The 24,546-nt window shown below is 34.9% G+C and overlaps 2 protein-coding genes across 15 annotated transcripts in view; one reads left to right on the top strand and one right to left on the bottom strand.

The window, feature by feature from the left end:
* Positions 1–24,546, top strand: part of DOCK7 (dedicator of cytokinesis 7) — a 221,160-nt gene that overhangs the window by 88,725 nt on the left and 107,889 nt on the right. The window lies entirely within an intron of this gene.
* Positions 3,227–12,884, bottom strand: ANGPTL3 (angiopoietin like 3). The gene is made up of 7 exons (XM_004751669.3): positions 12,341–12,884; positions 11,530–11,640; positions 8,737–8,851; positions 7,065–7,178; positions 5,713–5,808; positions 3,877–4,143; positions 3,227–3,506 (listed from the first exon to the last, which is right to left on the bottom strand). The coding sequence occupies exons 1-7, from the start codon at positions 12,833–12,835 to the stop codon at positions 3,322–3,324; spliced, it is 1,383 nt and encodes a 460-aa protein (XP_004751726.1). The 5' UTR covers positions 12,836–12,884; the 3' UTR covers positions 3,227–3,321.

Genomic DNA, 24,546 nt, shown 5'->3' with positions numbered 1-24,546 from the left:
TTTTATATAAGATTTATAGAGTAGAAAATACAATTCACATGCAATTTTAAGATAAATTGTAAGATTTATGGTAGAATCCTAATAAGATCCTAAAAGAAGTACAGGCTTATGTAAAGCCATTTTATCCTGTATTTCTAGAATTGTAAAGATACATTTTCAGTATTCTCAAGCTGCTATACTCTTTTAATAGACACGTTTGAACGACACAGGTCAAAGTAGTATGTACCATTATAAATTTGTTTTAGGAAAATTGAAGGAAGATAGACAAACTTAGGAGACAAGGCAGGAGACTGTTCAGATAGTTTAAAATTCAGGTTAAAAGCAGGCTTTGGTAGGGAAGAAGTCATATTATATTAACAGTCTTTTCAAAAGAAGATTATATTCAGTTTAGTGGCTTATGATACAGGAGCAGTGATTCACAAAGTTAAGTAAAAAGGCTGAGATGTCTTCCAGATTTTAAGCTTGGATGATTGGAAGCGTGGTGGTGCCATTAACGAATATACAGAGGTAAGGGGGAGTGTGATGGTGTAGAAAGGGGGGGGCAGGCCCAGCAGAGGTGGTAGGGATTTGATTAATTTATTTGATAGATTGAGTTTGAGAAGACTGTAGGATATCAAAAGGAGGAGTGGTAGTAAGCAATGTAAGAAGGGGGAACTGAAGAGAAATCTGGAAATAATACATAAATTTGGGAACTTGACTCATGGAACATATATGAGTCTGTGAGAGTAGATAGAATTTCTGAGGATAAGAGTGGAAGAGATTTTTGAAGACTGTGCATTGGTCTAAATATATCACATACTAGGAGGGAACTGGGGTATAAAAACTGGATTCAGGTTAGGGATAATCCTTGGAGAGTGTAGTCATATGTGGAAGCAAAATGAGGGTCATGTTTGAAGAAAGAGTGTTGTTCATGAGTAAGTTAGCAGAGAGATCCAAGTGAATGTGGACTGAGGAAAGGCCATTAGATTAGACAATTGTGAGTTAATGGTGTAATTAAAATACTTGGCAAAGGAGTGAGGACAGAAGGACACAATTTATGAATCATAAAAAAAATCCTTTCTCTAGCAGATTTATCTCTCAATCTGAGCATATTTTATACAGAAAAACCTCACTTAGTACTCCTAAAAGGAACAAAACGAAAGATGTTGTGTAAGAAGTCTAAAAAATTGGAGAACAAACAGAATAAGCAATTGGCATATTAAAGAATGCATTATTTTGTATTTGAAAGCTTCCACTGTTTTTGGGAAAAAAGTCATTATGGTATTCTGGCTCTAAAAAGTCAATTTTAACAGTTTGGCTATGGTTTTAAAATGCTAAAGCTTATTCTTTTGTAGTTTATTAGAACAAAATATTTATTTTGTTCATACATATTTACATGTCATCTAAAAAACATGACATACTCGGGCGCCTGGGTGGCTCAGTCGTTAAGCATCTGCCTTCAGCTCAGGTCATGATCTCAGGGTCCTGGGGTCTAGCCCCGCGTCAGAGTCTCTGCTCGGCAGGAAGCCTGCTTCTCCCCCTCTCTCTGCTTGTGTTCCCTCTCTCACTGTGTCTGTCTCTGTCAAATAAATAAAATCTTTAAAACAAAACAAAAAACAAAAAACACGATATACTGAGTAATTTAAAATACATAATGCTGAATATTTTTTGACTAAGGTGAGTCAGTATATAACTTGGGGTACTATATTCCTTAAAACTAGATTTAATTCAAAATTTTATTTCTGTTTGGTACTTTCTTTAAAAACCTTATTTAAAAAGGGATGCCTGGGTGGCTCAGTTGGTTAAGCAGCTGCCTTCGGCTCAGGTCATGATCCCAGTGTCCTGGGATCGAGTCCCACATTGGGCTCCTTGCTCCGCAGGGAGCCTGCTTCTCCCTCTGACTCTGCCTTCCACTCTGTCTGCCTGTGCTCGCTCTCACTCTCTCTCTCTTACAAATAAATAAATAAAATCTTTAAAAATAAATAAATAAATAATAAAAAATACTGACAAGTGATATCATGATCAAAAGTGATCCTTGAGGATTAGAATTCAAATTTTTTACATTGGAAATGATGGAATCATTATATGTCACTAAAAAACTACAAGAATTTAAATTTCTATATTTTAAAGTACTGAGTCTTTATTGAATTTGGGAATGTATCTTTCAGGCTATTTAAACATTCAATAACTTGTTATGATTTTTACTTCTATTTGACAACCTACACATAAGTATTAGATTCATGCCATGTCCAAGGGGGTATAAATTATTAAACTTGAGTCCACAGATACATTCATTCTCATGATATTCTGACAAGATCCCTTTAAAATGTTTTTCACATTGTTAAGGTTTAAAGTACATAAAATGTATACAGTATATAGATAAGTTAACAAATATGTTAAGTTACAGTGATGCCTGATATTAAGGTCAGTATGACCTAGTTATCATGATCTACTGCATTTGTTTAAGACAGTTAACCTATTTTATTTCATGTAATTTTTTATTCTTAAATTTTTTTTTTAAGATGTTACTTATTATTTGACAGAGAGAGACACAGCAAGAGAGGGAACACAAGCAGGGAGAGTGAGAGAGGAAGAAGCAGGCTTCCCCCTGAGCAGGGAGCCCAATGCAGGACTTGATCCCAGGACCCTGGGATCATGACCCGAGCTGAAGGCCGACGCTTAAGGACTGAGCCACCCAGGTGCCCCAACAGTTAACCTCTTTTAATACAGTATTTTATCTTGCTTCATTTGACTTCATAAATAAAGCATATCAAACATTTATTTCATATTATTTGGTAGCAAAATGAAGCATCAGTTTTAAAATTAGTATTATAGATTTTCACATGTACTCTGAACTAACCAAATTTTAATCTTGAAATTAATAATATTACAGCATTTAGGAATAATGAATAATCATCAGTCTTTGATGTTTACTCAAGTACAGAATTTTAGCAAGAAAATTAATTTTTTAAATGGAGCAAGTTTAAACTGAGCAATTAGCCTACATAATGACTCTTAAAATAAAAGTCCTAGTAAATTTTTCATTTAAAAAATGATTTAAAAATTCACCCGTTGGGTAAAATTTAGATTGTGACTACATAAAATTGATTCTCACATCACAGAATATATGAATAAATGATATCATAAGAATTTTGACTGGGAAAGATAAATGGTATTCTTTGAAGTGATTTGACAGTATGTTTACTTTTAAGTTGATAGTGACTTTAAAAAAGAATCTATTTCTGAAGCCTTCTGTTAGGGATTTTAATACCAGATTAGTAAACCACAGTAACTTCAGATGAATTTAATGTTTAATTTGTTGGCTTTTTAATTTGTTTCCGTTCATTCAGAACTTTCTGAATCTTTTGGATGGATCAACATTTTAGTTGATTTGACAGAGTATAGCCTTCCATTTTGAGACTTCCAACATAGTCCTCTTCTCCTCTCTGGCTTAGTTTTTGCTCTTGGCTTGTTATATTTACCATTTAGGTTGTTTTCCCCACAAACATTGTGCCACCACCAGCCTCCTAAAGAAGATAGATAGGGCATTTCATGAATACAAATTCACATAGTTGCTGTTACTACATTTCGCCATGAGTACATCTCACTTCTTAGAAATATGACAGTATCGTATGGATAATACATGTATTCCACTTTAAAATAATCTGTACAAGTCTTATGTATACACCCAAAATAAAATACCTGAGAAATGTAATAAGTAAAATATCTAATTGAACTAAATCAAAGTAATAGTTATATTAAGAAATTTTTACCTGTAGAGAAAATGTTTATTTGGGATTCAGTTTTAAAAGAGTTGACATTGTAGATGTTAGCTAATACTTTGGGAAGATATTTTCTAGATATGAAAATGAAATATTGATATTAGGAAAATGATACCTGAATAACTTTCTGGACAGTTGACATGCTCTTTTGCCATGTGATCCCAAGTAGAAAACACCAAGTCTTTGTGTTCCGGGAGTGCACTGGGCACATTGCCACTAATTTCAACTAGGTGTAACGTATAATTGGTTTCATGATTTCCCAAGTTAAAGGAATATTCGATATAATGCTTGTTGTTGTTCCAGTCTTCTAGTTCAATTCGTAAAATGTAATTAGATTGCCTTACTATGGAGTATATCTTCTCTAGACCCAACCAAAATTCTCCTGAAAAGAAAGTAAAAATCTGTGGGTTGTTAACTGCATATTGGGTACCAATAATTTTTTTTTTATTGTGGGGTTTTTTTTTTTGATAGTGTTTTTTTATTGGTGTAAGTCAGTGAATTGTTTCAGCCTAGAATCCCTTGGTTATTTTAGAGTCTCTTAAAATATTTCTTTAAAAACAATATTGAAGATAGTGAAATACACAAAAAATGCTAAAAATATTAATAAGCCTGCCTCAAGTAAGATTAGTATTTTTAAAATGAATTTTATGAGACATATTTCATGGGTGAAACATATTAAGCATTTTAGATGTGGTCATTGATAAAATATTATCTCATTTCTAGGTTCTTTCTTAGATATACTGGCTTTACCATAAGGAATTTGTTAATACCCATGTACTATTGGAAATTTTGTTAAATATCTCTACTGTTATACCCAGTGTTACTTGGATGATAATAGTGTCATTTTCCTCAAATATAGTCTTGGCCTTTGATATTTGTTTGATATATGTCTTCTTTGTAGGAAAATAAGGAATAAAATTTTTTAGACATTTTGAGTTAAAAACATAATTCTCTTTTTAATTTTATAAAGTATTTTTATTTGGAATTAAAAACAACATAAATACAAAGATCTCTTTTTAATTATCACAGTCCTTTCTATAAGAGTGTTTAAGGAAAAAAGTCAAACTTTTATTGCTGTTGAATTAGAGGACAGTTTTAGGGATTTCAAGTACAAATGGCTTATTTTCTTACAGAAATAAATGAGTATTCTGGACTTAACACTCTTAAGTTACACTAACTCTTGGAAGATTTGGGTCTACAGACTATATCACTGAATATACCTTTTAGTAAGGGAACTAACTAGTAGTTTGAATATGAAATTTTTTAAATGATCAAGTAGAGTGTTTAATTAAAAAAATTTGGTATAATAATGGATGTTTTCCAGTTTATAAATGAGTACTTATATTATGAAATTTTTAATATGCCTTTGAATTTTAAACCTGTTATTTATTTTTGTTTTGCTTATTTTATTTTGTGATGAAAATGTAGTAGTTGCACTGAGTTAATTCATTTATTTTAAATCACATTTCTATAGTATACATTTATAATATTTAAACAATTGAGATTTAAACATTTAGTACTATATATCTGACAGTTTACTTGTTCCTTCCACCTCCAAATAGTATTAAAAATGTTAAAAAAGAATGTAGAGTGACCCAGTGGTAAAGTTGGTTTTCTTGATAGCTCATTCGTAACATTTACCACTTATCAGAGCACACAGCATTTTATCATAATTGTCTTTAATAATTGTAATTATGACAATTAGAAGTCATCAAATTGTGATGCATATACTTAAGAATGGATATGAAATTGTGATAAGTATAATTCAAGTAGATGCTTGTAATAAGTGTAAATTACTAACAGATATGTAATTATTAGTTAATAAATTCTAAGAAGGCTGGGCCTAGTGTTCATTCATTGTTGCATTCCTAATGCCCAATCCAAAATAGATTCCTAGTAAATATTTTTAAGTAACAATTGAGTGAATGAATAATGAATGAAGTCACCTTACCATTAAGTCTCCCAAAACCATATCTGTAGTTTTCCCAAGTTTCATTGAAGTTTTGTGATCCATCTGTTCGGTGTTGAATTAATGTCCATGACCTATCTGAATATAATGAACAAAATTGTGTATTTTAAGTAGATTGATGCTAAAAGATATAACAAAGTACTGTTTTCTTTCTTTTTATTGGGCGCCAGGGTGGCTCAGTGGGTTAAGCCTCTGCCTTCAGCTCAGGTCATGATCCCAGGGTCTTGGGATCGAGGCCCGCATCTGGCTCTCTGCTCAGCAGGGAGCTTCCCCCTCCCCCTCTGCCTACTTGTGATCTCTCACTCTGTGTCAAATAAATAAAATCTTTTAAAAAATTAAAAAAAAATTTTTTTTAAAGATTTTATTTATTTATTTGAGAGAGAGACAGTGAGAGAGAGCATGAGCGAGGAGAAGGTCAGAGAGCGAAGCAGACTCCCCATGGAGCTGGGAGCCTGATGTGGGAGTTGATCCCAGGACTCCGGGATCATGACCTGAGCCGAAGGCAGTCGTCCAACCAACTGAGCCACCCAGGCGTCCCTAAAAAAATTGTTTAAAGTTTTTATTTATTTAAGAGGGGGAGAGAGAGAGAGCACAAGTGGGGATGGATCAGATGGAGAGGGAGAGAGAGAGAGAGAGAAGCAGACTCCTTGCTGTCTTGGGAGCCCAACATGAAGCTCACCCCCAGGACTCTGGGATCATGACCTGAGCCAAAGGCAGATGCTTAACCTGCTGAACCACCCAGGTGCCCCAGAATACTGTTTTCTTGGCTTAATTTGATTTGATTTTAAATATTTTGTTTATTTATTTGAGAGAGAGGGACAGAGAGTGACAGAGATAGCATGAGCAAGGAGGAGAGGAAGCAGCAGACTCCTTGCTGAGCAGGGAGCTGACAATGGGGCTTGATCCCTGGATCCCAGGGTCATGACCCAAGACAAAAGCAGGCACTTAACTGACTCCGGCACCCAGGTGCCCCTTGTTTTGATTTTAATTAGTGGCTATGTAATGTAGTCATTAATATCATTATGGTACTAGCATTTTATTATTTATTATGGTCCCAAAAAGCTAAGTAAAGGGCAGCTAATGAGTCTGTCTTAATAAACTTGCCAACAATACGAATTTCAGATTACTTTATGGAAAAATATGGAGAATATTGAATAAGTGCATTAGTAAAAACAAAAATAAGGCAAATATAAATAGCAGAGCTGTGCAGTTGCCTATGTTACTTACATTTCATTTACATATATTCAGAACAAAGATAATAAGATTAGTCTTACTAATAGATAGTGAATAACAGGAGATAATTACAGTCCATTTTCTCTTCAGGCTGGTTTTACCTGATTTAACATCACAGTAGACATTAAAAACTTGATAGTTGCTGGGTCTAATGGGATAGATGCCACTTGTATGTTCGCCTCTATTATAAACGGTGGTACAATTAGCAGGAATGTCTAGAATCAAGAAAGTATTATTACATAAGATATAGTCCTAAGAATGCTATCTTTAGAACTTGAGTGTTTTACTTGACATTTTATGGAATTGTGGTGAATGTAGCCCTTAGCCTTTTTCAGTACTGTATTACCAAGAAAGTACTTGATAACTGAAGCAGATTTATTAGATGGCATGTTATGCAAACAATATTAAAATAGTTACTATTAAACTGATTTCTTTTTAGGAAAAGTGACAAGATGAGAATTTTAGATATGTATTTTTGCTAGATATACGAAGAATATAAATATAATGCCACATATGAGACATTATTATAGGGCTTGGTGTTCATAGCACTTAATCCACAGGCGTATGTGGAAAGAGTAAACATAAAACATACATGAAGGAAACTTACAGAGACCTTTTGTGTGTGTGTGAGAATTACATAAAAGTGAATGTGTTTTGAAAGTATTATTTTGTTAATGTTTGGTTGGGAATGGAGACTTTGTTCTTTCATCTCTGTGGGTTTTTTTTGTTTTTCTTTGTTTTTTTTAGTGAAAATTTTCAACAGGGAAGTAGAAACGTTAGAGAGAATTTCATAGTTGTTCCATATGTATTTAGTAATTGTTAATCTTTTGCCATTTTTGCTTCATAAATATACATGTATACAAATATGTATTTTGCCATGCTATTCGAAAGTCATTTGCAGACATCATGACCTTAACCCCTTGAATATTTCAGCTTGTATCTTTTTTTTTTGTATCTCTTTTAAAAAAAATTTTTTAAAATAACATATGATGTATTATTAGTCCCAGGGGTACAGGCCTGTGAATCGCCAGGTTTACACACTTCACAGCACTCACCATAGCACATACCATTCCCAATGTCCACAACCCCACCATCCTCTCCCTACCCCCTCCCCGGCAACCCTCAGTTTGTTTTGTTGGATTAAGAGTCTCTTATGGTTTGTCTCCCTCCTGATCCCATCTTGTTTCATTTATTCCTTTCCTACCCCCCAAACTCCCCATGTTGCCTCTCAACTTCCTCATATCAGGGAGAGCATATGATAATTTTCTTTCTCTGATTGACTTATTTCGCTAAGCATAATACCCTCTAGTTCCATCCATGTCGTCGCAAATGGCAAGATTTCATTTCTTTTGATGCCAGCTTATATCTCTTAAACAGGAGTTTATTTTCACCCATAACTATAATACCATTATTACATCTAAGAAAATTTAAAATAATATCATATTATCTAATATAAAGTCTACATCTATATTTTACTGATAGTCTTAAGAATGTGTTTTGTAGGATTAAAAAAAAAAAGCCAAAATCTGCCAGGATCCAGTTTAGGTTGACACATCGTATTTGGTAGATTTGTCACTTTACTCTATTTTAGTTTGAGAAGAGGCCCTGAGAATAGCAATTTTTTTAAATTAATTTTTTATTTTTTATAAACATATATTTTTATCCCCAGGGGTACAGGTCTGTGAATAGCAATTTTTGACAAGAATGTCTAAGATAGGAGAAAAATTTGTTGAAAATATACCTTCAAGAAAGAACCCCAACAAATTAACTTACCATTGTGTTCTACATTTTGTGTTTCATTAAAGTGAAGAAAGGGGGTAGTTCTTGGTGCTCTTGGTTTAGAAGAAAGAGAATTTTCTGTGGATTCTTGAATACTAGTTCTTCTCAGCTGATGAAAGAATAAATCTTTTAAAAATGGTACTGAGTATACAGTTAGGGAAATCCGAGGAAGGATATTAAAAGTACAGCTTGTATACATCTTTAAGCTCATAATATGTTCTTGCTTTTGATTAAAAACGGATCAGAGGTGACATACAGATTGTATACATGACCTCAAAATATTTAATGAGGCACGTTACTTAATGAGTTCAGAAAACTAGAAAAAGAAAGATAGCAAAGCACAAACCAGAAATTGGTCAAAAAACAGCAACACCAAAGGTAAAGACTTTGCTTATTAGCATTTTTTAATATGTTCTGTTCATTTATGAATACAGTATGTGTTCTGTTCAGTAACAGGCAGATTTTAAGCTTAATAATTGTCAATTGTAGGCCTTATTGAGTGAGCCTCAGATCTGCCTTAAAGACCAGCATATAATTTGAACAAGGCTGCTGTCTTAATAGTTTTTTGAAATGTAAACTTATCTGTAGAAGTAAAAAATTGGCAGGCATATTTGCTTACTTTAAGTACATTCATTATTTCATTGCAAGTTTAGCAATAACACTTTATTTTTATGCAAAATGTGCGGGATTTGCAGTTTATTGACTAATAGCTTTTCTTATCGATTGCCTGAGAAAAACAGATTACGTAATACCTTACTAGTGTTTTTTGATGTTGGCATTTCCTATGACCTTACTCATAAGGAACTGTTGCAGAGTTCATTTGTTGGATATTAGCTTTTTCTCCTAGGTAACTATGTGATGTTAAATGCACTTAACTTACAGAGTTTTGGATCTTATTTGAAATTTGAGGAACCTGGATCAGGTGATCTGAGGTGGCTTCTCACTCAGACACGCATTGTTTTAAATTCTTCATACATTTTATTATTAGAGAGGATGTATATCATTTGATAATAGTGACATTTTGTTTTGTGAGTAGGCTCATTTATCCATAATAAATGATATAAGAGGGGGTGCCTAGGTGGCTCAGTCGTTTACTGTCTGCCTTTGGCTCAGGTCATGATCCCAGGGTCCTAAGATCAGCAGGGAAGCCTGCCTCTCCCTTCCTCTCCCTGCCGTTCCCCCTGCTGGTGGTCTCTCCCTGTCTCTCTCTCAGATAAATAAAATCTGTAAACAAAACCAAAAAAGGATACAAGAAAAAAGAATTTGGAAAAATAACATAATGAGGACGTTATAGAAATCAAAACTAACTGGCAAAAACCCGTTTTGGTTAATTAGCAAAAATAATAAAATAACCTACTAAACTATGATTTACAATTAGCAAAATAACCTGAAATTACGAGTTTAAAAATTTCTGAAACATATAACAATATGTTTGTTTAGTGGAAATTGTTTTATAATTCTTGACAACTTTTTTTTAGGTTTCTCCAAATTTGTATTATTTTTGTACCCTCTGGGATGCCTGTTTTAATAGTAGTAATAATTAATATTTTTGAAATGTTTAGATTTTTACATAGCTTTATTCTAAATAGGTCTCTCCCTCACCTAGACAGCAGCTTACATTATAGATTAATTATAGTATTGGATATTGAACCTTATTTATGAGGCACACAGCTTCTAATATTACTAATAATAGCAAGCTTTTATCGATTTTTTTGTGTTGAATATGATATTAACTTTATTAATTCAACATATATTTATTCAATTCCTACTATGTCTCAGACAGTATTCTGTATTCCAGGACAACAGCAATGAAAAAACTGAAGAAAATCCCTGTTCTCAAGGGAGTTTACATTCTGATGAGGGAACAGACAAAATAAATAACTAAAATATATATATTATGTGAAATAGAGATAAGTGTAAAGGAAAAAATAAAAAGAATGAAGGAGTAACAGGATTTAAGGATGGGTTTGGGAATTGTAATTTTTGATTAAGTGACCTAGTAGGACTTCACTGAGAATTTTATACTTGACAGAGACCGAATAGGCCATGCAGATCCCAGGGAGAAGAGCATTCTTCCCCTAGATGATAAAGGGAACAAGGGCAAAGGGCCCGAGACAGCAGCATGTTTGATGTGTTTGAGTAACTGGGAAGAGTTACCCCAGTATGACTAGAGTTGGGGAGATGAAGTTAGAGATAAGAGTCATCTGGGGTCTTATGGGCTACTGAAAGTGAGATGGGAAGCCATTCATGGTTTTGAACCAAGAGAGATGTGATCTAATTTTGACTTTTTTAAAAAAGTTTTTTTTTAAATGATTTGTTTGAGGGAGAAAGAAAGATCGTGTGCTTGAGCGGGGGGAGGGGCCAAGGGAGCCCGACCCTGAGATCACAACCTGAGGCAGAGTCAGATGCTTAACCAACTGAGCTAATTTTGATTAATTTTGACTTTTGATAGAATATGTTGAAGACATACTTTACACGAATTCTTTTTTTTTTCCTTGTAACACTCTTATAAGATAGGTTCTGTTATTTTTCTGATAGAATAAGTGAGGAAACTGAGAGACAGAACATTTAAGTAATTTATTTAAGGTCATGCAAAAGTTTTAGAGTCAAAATTCAAACCCAGGTAGTTTCTTACCTTCAGAGTCTATAGTTTTTAGCAGTCATGCTGATGTGACCTGTTTACTCATTATCCAGCTATAAGTTTTAAAAATAAATTTAAGGTCTGATGTTTTCATAAACTGAGATTTTATGTAAAAGAGTGGACATACCATTAAAATACTGACTTACCTGGTTTTCTATTTCTTTTATTTGACTGTGCTGTTGGTTTAATTGTCTATATTGTTCCTCCACTGTCTGTAGAAGGTCTTTGATGCTATTATCTTGCTGTTCTACAAAAGTCTGGACAGAGATTGTAGGGTGGTTAGAACTTTCTGTGCTCTTTCTTTCTTTTTTGTTAAATTAGATTAAAAAAATTTTTATACTGTTACAATCTAAATTTTTAAAGCTAATAGTGGATTAGATAACTGAATATTGGCAACCTTTTTCTCTTTTATGCTTCTTTCAAATCCTTTTGTTTTTATGTTTTAAAATGTACCATCTCTAAAAACCTAATTTTCTGAACTTCAAAGTACTTCAGTTAAATGGGGAAAAAAACCCCAGTATTTTATTTTTTTTTTAAAAAACCCAGTATTTTAATAGGAGTTAATCTTTTACCATTTACTTATTACATTTATCCATTTTATTTTTATTTTTTTACTTTTATTCATTTTAAACATGGGAGGATAGTTTCAAATTATATTTCTTAAACTTTTTACTTTCCTCCAGTAACTCCAATACTGTAATTTTAGTGTTCTAAATTTTATTGATTGATTTGTAATTTTCATCTGAAATGTAAAGTTTAGTTTTTTTATATATAATGTTAGAGAATCATAAAAACCAAATTGAAATTATAATGAAAAATTTTATTTCCTAGAGGCTTTTTTTCCTTGAGAAAAATACAGTATTTCAATGATTCAGTAAAGTAGCATGCTTTAAAATATTTTTTAAAAAAGATCCACATTGAAAACATAATTACGAACCTTCTTTGATTTCTACTTACTTTAAGTGAAGTTACTTCTGGGTGTTCCTGAATTTCAGGTTGATTTTTAATTAAACTGGTTAATTGCTTCTCCAAATATATCACTTTTTTTTGAAGTAGAATTTTTTCTTCTAGGAGGCTTTCAAGCTTTGAGTTGAGTTCACGTGACATATTTTTCACTTCTTCATTCTTGACTTGCAGTTTGGATGTAGTTCTTCTAAGTTCCTTTTCTTCTTCTTTGATTTCGTTGGTTTGCAGTGATAGGTCATAAAAAGACTGATCAAATATGTTGAGTTTTTGAAATATATCATTAATTTGGCCTTTAGTTTTATGGACAAAGTCTTTAAGACCATGTCCTAACTGAAGGAGGCCATTGGCTAAAATTTTTACATCATCTAACATAGCAAATCTTGATTTTGGCTCTGGAGATACAGAATCATATGATGAATCATCCCGGTCAATTTTGGAAGAAATAACTAGAGGAATGATAAAAAGAAAGAGCTTAATTATGTGCATTTTTATCCTAATTATTCAACTAATTTTCTCCTGTAAGCAAATCTAGACTTCTAAGCTCTATATATACCACCACTTGCCACATGAACAGTAAGGTTGGCAAGCGAGTATAGTTAATCATTAAGTCGTGTAAACTTGTACAAATGTAACCTTCTACATTGAGTTAGATCAGTGGTAAATGAAATCACAGAAATAAGCAATGAACTCACTAGGTCATTTTAAGTTGTTAATGTATTTAATTTTGCAATATTATAAACTCCAGTTTCAGGGTTGAGAGAGCTACCTGTTTTTAAAAGCTTATTTTAATTTCTCATGATTTTTAAAAGAGATTTACAATTAGACAAACTCTTTTGATTGGTAAATTCACATTAAGGTTAAGGAAAGTTAATGAATTAAGTATGCATTTCCCAAATTGTATTTATTTGGAACAAATAATTGTAGTTATTTGGAACAGCAACCTGTTCCCAGAAATGGTTTTGCTGTAAAACTATCCACCACTTCTTCAAGTGGCATTAATGGCTCTCAATGCTGCATTCCCATGATACTCTGTATAAGCTAACATATATTCCTTATTATTTGTCACTGTACTTGTTAGTATGTCTTTTTGCTTCAGATGATATTTCCTAAACATATTTGTTTATTATCACAAAATCTTATGCAACACATTTCACTCCCTTTCTCTATTATATACAGTCTTTATGTTCTAACCTCTTTTCCATGTGTCCACTGAAAGACCAATAGAATAGGTGATCTGCAAAGGTCCAGCCACAATGATATACCTCCAGTGTCTGGAACAGTTTACCTGTTAAGTTTTTCTGAATTTTGTGACCTTGGTAACAATTTTGGTAATGGAAATTTAACAAAACAACAGATTCATAGTATGTTCAAAATAAATGTTCTTCTGTGCTTCTAACTTAGTGTTAAAAGGAAAATACTAAATGCTTCAGTTAAACTATAACTGATTGTCCTTTTTTTAAGAGAGAGAGAGAGTGCATGAACATGCACAAGTTGATGGGGAGGGGCAGAGAGAGAGGGAGAAAGAGAATTTTAAGCAGGCTCCACACCCAGCCCAGAGCCTCACACAAGGCTGGATCTCATAACCCCGAGATCATGACCGGAGTGGAAATCAGGAGTCCAACGCTTAATTGAATGAGCTTCCAGGTGCCCCTGATTATCCTCCTTGATTGCTCATTGAGAATATTTTTGAGAAAATAATAAGTCCTTTAAAATGCCTTATCTTGATAAATTAATAATTTAGTAAAATTGTTAAAAGAGTGTGGGTTCTGAAATCAGACTGTCATCTATGTCCAACAGTCAGCTCTAGCTCTCTGGCCTTGGACAAGACATTTAACTTCTGTGTACCTCAGTCTTTTCATCTGTAAGGTGGGGGATAATACATACTTAATAGGGTTATGAGAATTAAAAGAAATGTTACATGTAAAGCACTTAAAACAGTGTCTGGCAAATAGGAAGTACTCAAAATGTTATTATATCACATGTAAACAAGTTTTGAACCTGTGCATGTGTGTGTAATCAGGCCTATCTGAAAAATTTTTTATTTTATTTTATTTATTTGACAGACAGATCACAAGTAGGCAGAGAGGCAGGCAGAGAGAGAGGGGGAGGCAGGCTTCCCGCTGAGCAGAGAGCCCGATGCGGGGCTTGATCCCAGAACCCTGGGATCATGACCTGAGCCAAAGGCAGAGGCCTTAATCCACTGAGCCACCCAGGTGCCCTGAAAAATTTTCTTTAAATAAATAGCTTTTTTGCAAAATGAAAAGCTTTAACATAATGAATTTAGTTTAAGTTATCAAGCAAAACTTCCTAAAATGAACTGTTTCCAAATTTCTATGCTTAGAAATGCCTCCTCATAGCATGTAGTAGAGACCTTTTCCTTTGATGATTTAGGAATAAGGGCTTTTGGATGTAATAACTACAGTCAGGTAGTATACCATAGTGGTTTCGAGTATGATTCTGGAGAGAGGGAGGCTGACTTGGAATCCTGGCTCTCCTGGTCAAATTATTTAGCTTTTCTGTACTTCCATTTTCATGTCTGTCAAGTGAAGGAAATACCTACTTTATAGGATTATATGAAGTTTAAGAAAAATTTTTAGAGCATAGAACACTATCTGGTATAAAGTAAATACTCATAATATTATTTATTATTTACTTGTTGGTAATTAGAACCAATCAATGCATTTATGCCTATACTGTAATATTTTATTGCTGAATATTATCTAATCTCATGTTAGGATGACATGAGTTGAGAAATTTTGCTAAAATTTAGGTTTTCTGCATTTTGGTCTTTTGAATTTTGGTGTAGATATAAGGAATTATGTCTTCTGTTTAGCCTGTGTATGCCATTTTAAAAAGTGTTTAATACAGAACCATATAAATATTTCTCTTTGTAAGAGAAATAAAGAATCCAAGTAAATAAAAATATATAAATAATTCCCCTAATAAAGGGAAAGAGAAAAGAATAAAGAAATAAAGAAGAAAAATAAAAAAACTTCTTACTTTTCATTTTAATCTTACCCTTACCATTATCAAATGTTATAGAATTATAAAAGTGTATGTAGAACTAGTGAAGAAACTTGGATTTTCTTCTTTTTTAAAGGAAAATTTAGTGTTGTGATCATTGGTCATGAAGGGCATATTTCAAAACTTCTCTTAACTAAATTACTGTCTGCTTTTCTGGCTTAAAGCTATCAACTCTGATGTTTTATCCACCTTCTAGTCGGTGGGAAGTTGAGATGGGCCAAATTCTCTCTGTTGCTGTCTATGGGCAAGATCTATATTTGGTTTTAATTTGTATCCCTTATAGTACTTTATTTAGTAAAACGCCTTACGTGTTTGAGAAACTATATAAATATATTGAATGAAAAAGTCATAATATGGGAGTTTTCAAGGTGCAAAATTGCATATAATATATGCTCAACCTGTTTTGATATAGGAGGGTTTTTTTAGAGAAAGGAATTTGAAAGGTTTTTTGAACTTGCCCCTTCCAGTGCGTGAAAGTAACTGGACACTAATACAAAGACAGGCTATATGAAGGAAGTTCCTTCCATTTTGGTTACTGTATTAGAATCTTAACACTTTTCTGCACAATTTATATAATTCCTTACATGTGACACTAGCAGATTAAAGGCAATGATCACATATTCTTGGTTTATATTATATCATCTCTGGGTGGAAATATCTGGATAGTTTTTTTCTTACATTAGTTTGACATGTTACCGAATATACTTAAAGTAAATAAATAGCCTATTCACGAGCTGTAGGAGAGTACCAACATGGGGAGTGTAATGAAAATAGTAATTTTTTTTAAAAAAAGATTTTTTGGGGGGCGCCTGGGTGGGTCAGTGGGTTAAAAGCCTCTGCCTTCAGCTCAGGTTGTGATCCCAGGGTCCTGGGATCGAGGCCCGCATTGAGCTCTCTGCTCGGCGAGGAGCTTGCTTCCCCTTCTCTCTCTCTGCCTGCCTCTCTGCCTACTTGTGATCTCTCTCTGTCAAATAAACAAATGGGGTCTTAAAAAAAAAAAGATTTTGTTTATTTATTTGATGGACAGAGATCACAAGTAGGCAGAGAGGCAGGAAGAGAGGGAGAGGAGGTTTTAACCCACTGAGCCACCCAGGCGCCCCCAAAATAATAATTTTATAAGTGATTTTACATTTGCCTTTTAATACCTCCTGAGTACACATTGTCACAGGCAGAATCTAAGCCTTGCTTGAAATTGTGCCTACTTAAATAAAACCCTAATCAAACATAAATAGTAATGCTATGAAAGTTTAATATTTTTTATGTCAAAGAAAATAAGAAACAAAAGTTGGGCCCTAATTTAAGGATTTTTAGTTTCTAGGAACTAATATACAAAACTTTTTAGCTTCATGGAATTTTAGAACATGTAGAAGTCTTATTTAAGTTAAGCAAAGCAAAGTCCTTTGTCCTCCCCCAGGTTGTGTAATCTGGATATGTGACTTCCAAATAAAACACAAAACATTGGGATCTTTTGAGTATAGTATCCCTTTTAATTTCTCCTTTTAAAATGTGATCATTTGTTTTTGGTTTAATGTTTGGTAGATAGATTCTAAAAGTAACTTCATGAGAGAAACCCATTTAAAGGTAGAAATATTTATATTAACTGAAGTGAAGAATAATGCCAGATAAATACATTGGCTTCCCTATCCTCTCTTGGTCCAGAACAGGCCCTGTCCAGTGGAAATACAGTGTGACCTGTATATGTGAAAAAAAAAGTAAAAAGTAAGAAGTGAAATTCATTTTAATAGTACATTATACTTAATCCAGGGTATCAAAAATTATTTCAATGTGTGATCAATATAAAAACATTAATTATGTATTTTATATTCTTTTTTTCATACTAAATCTTCCAAATCTGGTGTGTTTTCATACTTTCAGCACATCTCCATTAGAATAGGCACACATCAAAAGCTTAGTAGTCTCATTAGACTATTATCGGACACTGCAGATCCAGAAGATCAGTAACCTTTGAAGAAATTATTTCATGTATCTTACTTTTTTCTTCATGTTCACTTTTGATAAATACTAAATATCTATGCTGAAAGTATTTATTGTGGAAACCCAGATACTTCTGAAACTTAAAAAAAAAAATCCTAGGGGCAACTGGGTGGCTCAGTCAGTTAAACTACCAGCTGTTGATTTCAGCTGGTGTTATGATCTCAGGGTTGTGGGATCCAGCCGCACAGGGAGGGAGCCCCATGTAGGGCTCTGCACTCACTGGGGAGTCTGCTTGAGATTTTCTCTCTGTCCCTTACCCCAGTTATTCTCATGCTCTCTTTTCTCTAAATAAATAAACAAACAAAATCTTAAGAAAAAAAAGGAAAAAAAAATTCCAACTCTACACTATTAACATTTTGTGGTCTCTCATACCAGATCCTTTAGGTGAGTAGCTGTGGGTGATTTCTCATGTTGGATTATCCTTCCGAAGCATAGTGCCATTTTATATCCCTTCCAAGAATAATTAGAATTCCTCTTTTCCCATGAAATTTTTTTTTTAAGATTTTGTTTATGTATTTGACAGAGATCACAAGCAGGCAGAGAGAGAGGAGGAAGCAGGCTTCCGGCTGAGCATAGAGCCTGATGCGGGGCTCCATCCCAGAACCTGGGATCATGACCTGAGCTGAAGGCAGAGGCTTTCATCCACTGAGCCACCCAGGTGCCCCTTTCCCCACGAATTTTTACTGATGCTTTGAATGAGAAAAACAAAAAATATCAATAAATCTTTTTAGAAAAGGATTTATTTATTTATTTATTGAGAAAGAGAGAGAGCATGCCCATGTATGGGAGTAAGGGGAGGGGGCACAAACAGATGGAGAGAGAGAATCTCAAGCAGACTCCCCGCTGAGCATGGGGCTTGACCTTATAACCTAGAGATCATGACCTGAGCCAAAATCAAGAATCCAATGCTTAACCAACTGAGCCACCCAGATGCCCCCTAAATATCGGTTAATCTAACAGGCAAATACATCTAGTTTATTTTCCTGGCCATCTGCTTTGCTCTCTTCATGAATTACCTAGGTATTATGTAAGTCCCTTCTGTCCAAACTCCTCCTCCCCTTTTTGTTTGTTTCTTTTTGACTAATTAAGGGAATTATTTACATGTTATGGATACTAACTCTTTATCTTGTATGTAACAAATACTGTTTTTCCAATTTGTCATTTGTCTTCCACCTGTTTATATCACCTGCTCTGCGGAGCCTTTAAAATTTGTCTTTTATAATTTTTGTGGCTCATGCTCAGAAACGCCTTTTTTACATATAAAATAGGCTGTCTTTAAAGCTTTTCTAATAATTTCATGGCTTTATTTGTATTATTTAAACCTTTGTCTAATCTGGAATTTATTTTGAGGAGGGGGTGAAATATGAATTCATCTTTTTTCCCTGAATGGCTAAGTGCTATCTCAACACTTCATCAGTCTACCCTGTCACTGCTAATTTGTAGTTCTTCCGAAGTGTTACAAATGCAAGGTAAAGACTTACTAGTGGGAAGTTATTAGTGGAGTTAGTAGTCAAATGGAAAAGAATCTGGATTCAGTTTTATGCCTTTTACCTTCAGAAACAAGTTGAATTTAAAACAGTTTTATAGGGGCACCTGGGTGGCTCAGTGGGCTAAAGCCTCTGCCTTCGGCTCAGGTCATGATCCTGGGGTCCTGGGATCAAGCCCCACATTGGGCTCTCTGCTCAGCGGAGACCTGCTTCCTCCTCTCTCTCTCTCTGCCGGCCTCTCTGCCTACTTGTGATCTGTCAAATAAATAAATAAAATCTTTTTTAAAAAACGGTTTTGGAAATCAAGCATTTCTTATAGATAATGTTTAAAGCTCAGGTCACTGTCTCAGTATCCTGGGATCAACCCTGCATAGAGCTTTCTGCTCAGCAGGGAGCTCGCTTGCCCCCCTCCCTCTGCCTGCCTCTCTGCCTACTTGTGATCTCTGTCAAATAAATAAAACCTTTAAAAAATAACTGTGAATGAAGTAACAAAGGGATGTGATGGTGGGTGGAAGTTAAGGTTAGGTTTTTTGAGACTTGAAAGATGTGAAGAGTCCAGTCATGTCCATGTCCACAAAACTTAGACAGCAGTAATGACAATGTAGAGGTTTTGAGGTGTGGGGGACAGCATAGTGTGTTTTGCTTTTCTGTGTGTTCTGCAGGTCTATTCTATGTACAGTTTTTTAATTGAAATGTATGGGCAGATTCTTCAGCCTCAGTTCCTCCTGTGATTTCCAGTGACATTCTATCGTAGCACCTACCATACCACATTATAATTATTTGCTCGTCCAGTTCTCCCTCCGGCTAGTGAAGTCAAGAACTTTGTCATCTATCTCTATATTCTTAGTATCTAGCACACTGCATATTCAGCAAATATTTGTTACAATGAGGAATTACAAACATAATAAAGGGCAATCTGTTATCATGTACTTTGGATCCCATTCTCTCCTACTATTTCAAGAATCTTTACTTGTTCTAATGTATGTAAACTGTCAGCTGGATTCTTTTCATTATCATTTAATCAAACTCAAAGCTGTCCAATTTTAAAAAGCTTACAAAATCCCTATATTCTATCTCCCAACTGTTGAATAATCTTTCTCTTCTTTATAGCTATACATTTCAGAATTTCACATTTTTATTTTTCTTAACAACTTCCTGTTCTTAAACCTACTTTTATGTGTTTTCAGCCCAATGTTATCAGTAACTTTCACGTTGCGAAGTCCAGTTGATCTTTTTCATTTCTTACCTCATTTGGCCCCTGATTGGTGTTTGGCATTTAACTGTTTAATTCTTCTTCTTTTTTTTCTTTTTTTAAGTAAACGCCACACCAGGCATGGAGCCCACCAGGGGGCATAAACTCATCACCCTGAGATGAAGAGCTGAACTCAGCTCAAGTCCAACCTTAGCCAGCTAAGCCCTCCAGGCATCCCTTAACTGTTTAATTCTTCTTACATTGTTTTTTTCTTGGCCTCCATGTCACTGCACTCTCATGGTTTTCTACTTCTCTCTGGGTTCCTTCTCAGTCTTCTTGACAGTCTCATCCCCTGCTGGATGGCCACAGTATCTTGGAGTTCCTTAAGACTCCATTCTTGGAATAGCACACATAAATAATTATGTGAGATTCTAATTCTCTCATAGTTTAGATCTTTCAGAATGATTCTCAGCACAAGAAAAATGATAGGTAGATGGAAGATAGAAAGGGTTAAATAAAAACCTTGGTGTCTTGAATTGGAATTTGCAATATCAGTATGTACTCAGAATGCTTTTTAAAAGCGTTTCCCTCGGGATGCTTGGGTATTGCAGTTACTTAAGCATTATCTGTCTCTTGGTTTTGGCTCAGGTTTTGATCTCAAGATTGTGAGATTGAGCCCTACATTGGGCTCCATGCTCAGCACAGAGTTGGCTTAAGACTCTGCTCTTCCCCTCTTCAGTCTCTCTCTTTCTCTCTCTCTCTCAAATAAATACATCTTTTTTAAAAAACCCAAAACATTTTCCCCTCACTCTTTCTACTTAAGTGACCTAGGAACATTGAGTAATGAGTGCCCAGATTTTAGCTTGGAAAAACATTTCTCATTCAGAGAACCAAAGCTCCTTGGAGAAAGGGCTGATTCTGGGTCCTGGGAGAAACTACTTAAGAAGAACTTAGAACAGGGCGCCTGAGTGGCTCAGTGGGTTAAGCCGCTGCGTTCAGTTCAGGTCATGATCTCAGGGTCCTGGGATCGAGTCCTCACATCGGGCTCTCTGCTCAGCAGGGAGCCTGCTTCCCTTCCTCTCTCTCTGCCTGCCTCTCTGCCTACTTGTGATCTCTCTCTCTGTCAAATAAATAAATAAATAACCTTTAAAAAAAAAAAAAGAAGAACTTAGAACATCTTGCTATATAGCAGATAGCAAGAAGTCATCAAAGAGTATATGAATCCTTGAATGACAAGGATTTACAAGCCAGTTTGAATTGCCTTTTCATTTGCCAAAGATAGGACAGTTTGAACATCAGTGAAGATAATAACCGCAGTGTATTAAAACTCATTAATATCTTTGGTCCATGAGTTTATAGATGATGCTAAAGATAAGAACTAGTTTCTCTTAGAAGATTTTAATCCACCAACTGCTTATTTTGAAAACTGGAAAATAATAGAAAAGAAAATATTTATTCCTGTGTCTCATACAATGGCCCACTATCTAAGCAAATAATAGATGAGGAAAAATACTCTTCATAGAGATAATCCAGCTATTAAATAAAGGAGGACTGCTGGAATTATTATCTTTTGGCAACTCTTAATGGGGCTAATAGATTTAAACATTGATCACCATCTGCTAACTGCTCAAAAAGAGGAACAACCAGACATTTTTCTTCTGATAGAAGGATACAGTACCATTTATGAAATGATCTTGCCAAAAGACCCTCAAACCTAAATATGACCAAAGCTCTAGATCCAGCTCTAAATTTATAGAAAACATAGAGGAATGTGTTAAATGTCACTACAGGGATGCGATCAGTAAATTCTAGCCTCTAGAAAAATTACACAAAAATAGCCCCATTTCTTCAGTAAATATATTGCAAAGGTAGAAGGTGAAAAGATTTCCCCACAGCCAACCTAGTATCTCTTCTTCCCATAACTTCTGCATACCTCTCTCACAACACAACATTATTGTGAAGTGGTCTGTTTATGGGCAGTAACATGGTACCTAATGTTTGGTGTGTGGAGTCAATAAATATTTCATGTGCAAATTTTATTTGATGACTTCAGTGGTTAGTCGGTCATAGCCTTCTTTGCTCCTTAGTTCTTTTGATTAGGAAACTGAGGAGTTATAACATTTCCATATTTGCCTTTTTCTTTTTTGATGTTTGGACTACAACTGACTCTTCTGCATGTCTTTAGTGATTTTTAGATTGTATGCTTATTGTTATACATCTCTGTCCTCCCCCCATAGAAATTTTACTTTATTGTTTTATCTAATTATAAAGGTCATGTGTTCTCACTGTAAAAAAAAAAAAAAATGGAAAAGTGTAGAAAAGGAACTAGAGCCTTCACCGTTAACCATGAATATCCTTTTACCCCTTTCTTTCTTTCCTTTTTTAAAAAAAAGATATTTTGTGTATCCACCATAGGTTTTTGCTTTGTGGTTACCTTGAGGCTTGCACATAACAACTTGTATCTAGAACAATGTATTTTAAGTCAGTAACAAGTTTGATAGAGTTTTAAGGTTCTTCCTTTTTGGGCATCTGGGCACCTGGGTGGCTCAGTGGGTTAAGCCGCTGCCTTCGGCTCAGGTCATGATCTCAGGGTCCTGGGATCGAGTCCTCACATCGGGCTCTGCTCAGCAGGGGGCCTGCTTCCCTTCCTCTCTCTCTGCCTACTTGTGATCTCTCTCTGTCAAATAAATGAATAAAATCTTAAAAAAAAAAAAAGGCTCTTCCTTTTAATCCCATCCCTCATGTTTTCTGTTTTGTTTTGTTTTTTTTAAAGATTTTATTTATTTATTTGACAGAGAGAGATCACAAGTAGGCAGAGAGGCAGGCAGAGAGAGGAGGAGGAAGCAGGCTTCCTGCTGAGCAGAGAGCCCGATGCGGGACTCGATCCCAGGACCCTGAGATCATGACCTGAGCCAAAGGCAGCGGCCTAACCCACTGAGCCACCCAGGCGCCCCATGTTTTCTGTTTTTGATGTTGTGTTTTACATCTTTTTATCTCGTGTCCTTAACTATTATCTTTTTACTACTTTTGTCTTTTAACTTTTTTTTTTTTTTTTTTTTTTAATTCCAGCTTAAAGAACTCCCTTTAAGTTCTTGTTAGGCTAGTTTAGTGATGATAAGCTGCTTTAGCTTTTGCCTGTCTGGAAAATTCTGTCTCTGCTTTACTTCTGAATGATAACTTTCTTGGGGACAGTGTCTTTGAATGAAAGTTTTTTGTTTTTAAGATTTTATTTATTTATTTGATAGACAAAGATCACACGTGGGCAGAGAGGCAGGCGGTGGGCGGGTGGGGGGGGGGAGCTCTCTGCTGAGCAGAGAGCCTGATGCAGGGCTTGATCCCAGGACCCTGAGACCATGACCTGAGCAGAAGGCAGAGGCTTAACCCACTGAGCCACCCAGGCGCCCCGAAAGTTTTTTCTTTCAGCACTTTGAAAATATCTTACCACTGGTTTCTGACTTGCAAATTTTCTGCTAAATGGTCTGCTGACAGTCTTATTGGGATTCCCTTATGTGTAACAAGTTGTTTTTCTCTTCCCACTTTTAGGATTCTCTCCTTTTTTAATTGTTAAATTTTTGTTATGATAGGGCTTGGTGTGAGTCTTTTTGTGTTTATATTTTTTGGAACTGTCTGGGCTTCCTGAATCTGGATGTCTGTTTCCTTCTCAAGGTTAGGGAAATTTTCAGCTATTATTTCCATAGGTAGTATACGCCACTATACATTCTGCTGTGGAACCTGCTGTTTTTCTTCACCTAACATGCTGGGTATCTCTACATCAGTAACATTGCTGCATATTGTCATTTTTAGACTCCATAGTATTTCTTCTTATTAATATGCCAAATTAATTAACTGGAACTGTGCTGGTGAACATTATATTTCTTCACAATTATTTGTAATTATTCTTTACTACAAAAAAATGTAGTGAATTTTTTGAACATATCCATTTGTAAATGTGCGTAGTTATCTCCTTAGACTAGAGGCATGTTTCTTAGGTCAGAGGTTGTGTTTATGTAGAATTTCTGTATTGCCCTACCATATTCCAGAAAATTTTGACCTCTATTTTCATTGCTTCATCAGTTGCTTAGCAGGGCTTTATTATACTTGAAGTCTTGCTCATCAGCTCTCAGCACTAGTCTTCAGTAAGTAATTCTCATTCTGTATCTTTTCCTTTTTATTTTTTGAGCCCTCTCTTTTGGTGTCTTTTCTTGAATTATTTATCTTCTCTGTGGTGGCATTAGGGACTATTAAAGTTGTGTGAGATGCATGATCTTGAACTGGACGTGAAGTAAAATAAATGCAGACTAATCTGTGATTATCTTTTTTTTTTTTTTAAGATTTTATTTATTTACTTGACAGACAGAGATCACAAGTAGGCAGAGAGACAGGCAGAGGGAGAAGGAGAAGCAGGCCCCTGCTGAGCAGAGAGCAGGATGCGGGGCTCCATCCCAGGACGCTGGGATCATGACCCGAGCTGAAGGCAGAGGCTTAGCCCACTGAGCCAC

Source organism: Mustela putorius, unplaced genomic scaffold, assembly GCF_011764305.1.
Source record: "Mustela putorius furo isolate JIRA1106 unplaced genomic scaffold, ASM1176430v1.1 tig00003853_pilon_pilon_pilon, whole genome shotgun sequence".
In the NCBI taxonomy this organism is placed as follows: domain Eukaryota; kingdom Metazoa; phylum Chordata; class Mammalia; order Carnivora; family Mustelidae; genus Mustela; species Mustela putorius.
This window is presented reverse-complemented; position numbering and strand designations above follow the sequence as displayed.